Raw genomic sequence first — 3,563 nt, forward strand, 5'->3', positions numbered from 1 at the left:
CCTGCCTCAGCCTCCGGAGCAGCTGGGATTACAGGCTTGAGCCACCGCGCCCGGCCAGGAGTGCCTGTGTCTTGAGAATGTCAAGCATCCACTGTATTACCACTTTCTTATTACCAAAGCATACAGAAAATTTTCAAATTCTAACAGATTGGCCAGGCGTGGTGGCTCACACCTGTAATCCCAGCACTTTCGGAGGCTGAGGCGGGTACACCTGAGGTCAGGAGTTCAAAACCAGCCTGGCCAACATGGCAAAACACCGTCTCTACTAAAAATACAAAAATAATTAGCTGGGCTTGGTGGTGGGCACCTGGAAGCCCAGCTACTAAGGAGAATTGCTGAGGCAGGAGAATTGCTTGAACCCAGGAGGCAGAGGTTGTAGTGAGCCAAGAGCACACCATTGTACTCCAGCGTGGGCAACAAGAGCAAAGTTCTGTCTCAAAAACAAAACAAAACAAAACAAAAACAAAAATCTAAGGGATACATGAAGATGAGTTAGCTTTAAAACAAATTTAACATGAAATTGTAGTATTACTTTCTCCTCCACAATAATCCCCCTTCTACTCATATAAGGTTTTCCATGTACTTTAGTTTCATAATTTCTTCATTCTTTCGTATGCAGAGGGAAAATACAGACATCCCACAACTCCAGTCTACAGTTGTCAAAATTCAGACTTAGTACTGAGGAATGGAATCAGTGCTCCAGTCATGGGATAAGAAACCAGTTCATTCCCAACATTCCCTTGGTTTGCTTTTCTTTTTCTTTTTTTTTTGAGATGTAGTCTTGCTCTGTTGCCCAGACCAGAGTGCCGTGGTGCAATCTCGGCTCACTGCAACCTCCATCTCCTAGGTTCAGGCAATTCTCCTGCCTCAGCCTCTTTAAGTAGCTGGGATTCCAGGTATGTGCCACCACACCCAGCTAATTTTTTTGTAATTTTAGTAGAGATGGGGTTTCACCATGTTGCCCAAGCTGGTCTTGAACTCCTGACATCAAGTGATCTGCCCCCCTTGGCCTCCCAAAGAGCTGGAATAACAGGCGTGAGCCATCCCATCTGGCCCCCTCTGTTGGGCTTTCTACTAGGACTTTGGTAGGCTAGTAATGATAAGGATGAGGAATGCCTAGGGGCAATAAGTATTTAGAATTGGCACAGCCATGTTTTTTGCAGAAGGTACTTGCTATTCCCTAATTAAGAGATTAGGCCTGCATGGTGATCATGCCTGTAATCCCAGCACTTTGGGAGGCCAAGGTGGGCGGATCATCTGAGTTCAGGAGTTTGAGACCAGCCTGGCCAACACAGTGAAACCATCTCTACTGAAAATACAAAAATTAGCTGGGTGTGGTAGCGGGTGCCTGTAATCCCAGCTACTTGGGAGGCTGAGGCAGGAGAATCACTTGAACCCGGGAAGTGGAGGTTGCAGTGAGCCGAGATGGTACCACTGTACTCCAGCCTGGGTGACAGAGTGATACTCTGTCTAAAAAAAGAAAAAAAAAAGAGATTAAACCCCATTCACATTCATTTCATATCAAGACTGAGACAGCAAGAAGGCTGATAGTTAAGTCCAATTTCCTAGGAATGAGAAATGAAAAGCCAAGGCAACAAGTAGGCACTGTAAAATTGTTTGTTTTTTTAATGGCAGGTCGAATATCCTGAAACATACATGTATTTTGATAGTCTTCTAATCCCAGTTGAGTTCAAATATTAAAGAAACACACACAAGCTAAGAGAATTCAATATTGTTCCAAGGCACTTACTGAATCTCTGACTAGATGAAAACAAGAACAATTAGGATGAACAATTAGACCGTATATAATATAAAAATAACTTTGCTTACAATTTACAAAATGTATTATTATTACAATCTTTGATCTCTGATAACCTGCAAAGCTGGCTGCATGAATCCAGCAAGTTTAAAATTCAGAAACTATTTTCTAAAACTCCAGGGCAAATAATTTACAAATAAAGTACACAAAGATTTAGACCATGCAGAAATTTCTTACATCTTCTGTTAATAATATTTCGATTGCAACTTTATCAAATTATATACCTACTTGCCCTGTACATATACAAAATAATGCATACATGATAAAACAGAAAAAGAGTAGTCCTTAAACTCAATATATCATAAAAGTATTACTATATTAACATGTCTACAAGCAGCGTGTAACAGGGTTAAGAGACATTAAGGCAATAATACTTGTGAAGTTTCAAAATAAACCGTATGTAATACTTTTTCCTAAGTGTAGTATAAGGCAGGTAGATGGTCCCAGCAAAAAATATTAAGGTAACAATCTACACTGCTGTTAGTCCCACATATTAAAGATGGAATACTATAAATCTGGCTTTCAGTGGCACCTGAATTTTCCAGTATAACTTAAAAGTGTCTTTTAGCTCCCTGAATCATGTCCATTCTGAAGGTGGATCTCTTGGTCCTTTGGGTTTTCCACATCGATTACCAAAACCTACAGTGAAAACACCACAGTAACTAGTCAGTGTTCAGAAATACTTTTAAACTACTAAAAACCATGTCCACAGACATTCTCATTTTCTGGAACAAATAAATTTCCACAAGGGAATTTAGAATTTAAGCCAAACAAAACTCTGTAAATGCAAAACAACTGTAAATTTATCTGGGGTAACTGAAAATGATTGCTTCTTTTAAAAATCTTATGCTGAAAATAAAACCAATTTTATCACAATGTAAGAAAAACATCCAAGATAATTTAGTCTGTCCAACACAAAAGATTTTTTTAATATACTGCAGTTTTCTATTTTAGTTTTTAATCTCAATGTCAAATAGAATTAAGTGTCTCATTTATTTCATGACTAGTCCAAGCAACTTTGGAAAATCATATATTTTATTCTTGGCAAGTGTCACTTCACAATGGCAAATGAGCTTTTCTCATTCTTGCCAGTGTTCCTTACTTACTAAAAATTATTTATTAAACAAATTACCAATATCTGTGGCTTCTGTTGGACTTTCTGATGTTTGTTCTCTCTTGTCACTGAAAGTAGGTGGACATTCTATACACATCTCGTAGTGAATACCTCCCGCTGGATGATCTAAATAGCAACACAAAACCTTTGTTAATCACCATGCTTTGCAGCATCATATATATACAACTCTTTAATTTTTTAAATGTTGGCAAGCATGAAAAGAGAAAATTTTCTCTCCTGGGCACCATAATTTTACAGGTCAAGATCAATATAAATACAAGTGTAGTGAGCACAGAAAATCATGTCAGGTATTATTGTAGTCACACAGAAATCTGAAATGAGTACTTCTACAACGTGAGGATTCTCATTATTCTTATTTCATAAATCTAGGTCTTGACATACTACATTCCCTTAAGGTAGCTATACTATATGCCTATGTTCTAAGGGAATAATTGCAACTGAAATGCCTTTGTATAGAAATCAACAAGGTCAGTCCAGGAGTGGTGGCTTACACCTGTAATCCCAGCACTTTGGGAGGTCGAGGCGGGTGGATCACGACGTCAGGAGATTGAGACCATCCTGACTAACACGGTGAAACCCCATCCCTACTAAAAAAATACAAAAAAATTA

At 38.7% G+C, this 3,563-nt stretch overlaps 1 protein-coding gene across 3 annotated transcripts in view; it reads right to left on the bottom strand.

The window, feature by feature from the left end:
• Positions 1-1,602: 1,602 nt before the first annotated feature.
• Positions 1,603-3,563, bottom strand: part of PTPN12 (protein tyrosine phosphatase, non-receptor type 12) — a 112,918-nt gene continuing 110,957 nt past the window's right edge. For all 3 annotated transcript variants that reach the window (XM_011927716.1, XM_011927713.1, XM_011927715.1), the window contains 2 exons: positions 2,952-3,059; positions 1,603-2,458 (listed from right to left, as the gene is read on the bottom strand). In XM_011927716.1, the coding sequence (XP_011783106.1) occupies positions 2,397-2,458; positions 2,952-3,059 (170 nt within the window). In that variant the 3' untranslated portion in view covers positions 1,603-2,396. The remainder of the gene's footprint in view (positions 2,459-2,951; positions 3,060-3,563) is intronic.

The sequence above is a fragment of the Colobus angolensis genome, unplaced genomic scaffold, assembly GCF_000951035.1.
Source record: "Colobus angolensis palliatus isolate OR3802 unplaced genomic scaffold, Cang.pa_1.0 Scaffold74, whole genome shotgun sequence".
Classification (NCBI taxonomy): Eukaryota; Metazoa; Chordata; class Mammalia; order Primates; family Cercopithecidae; genus Colobus; species Colobus angolensis.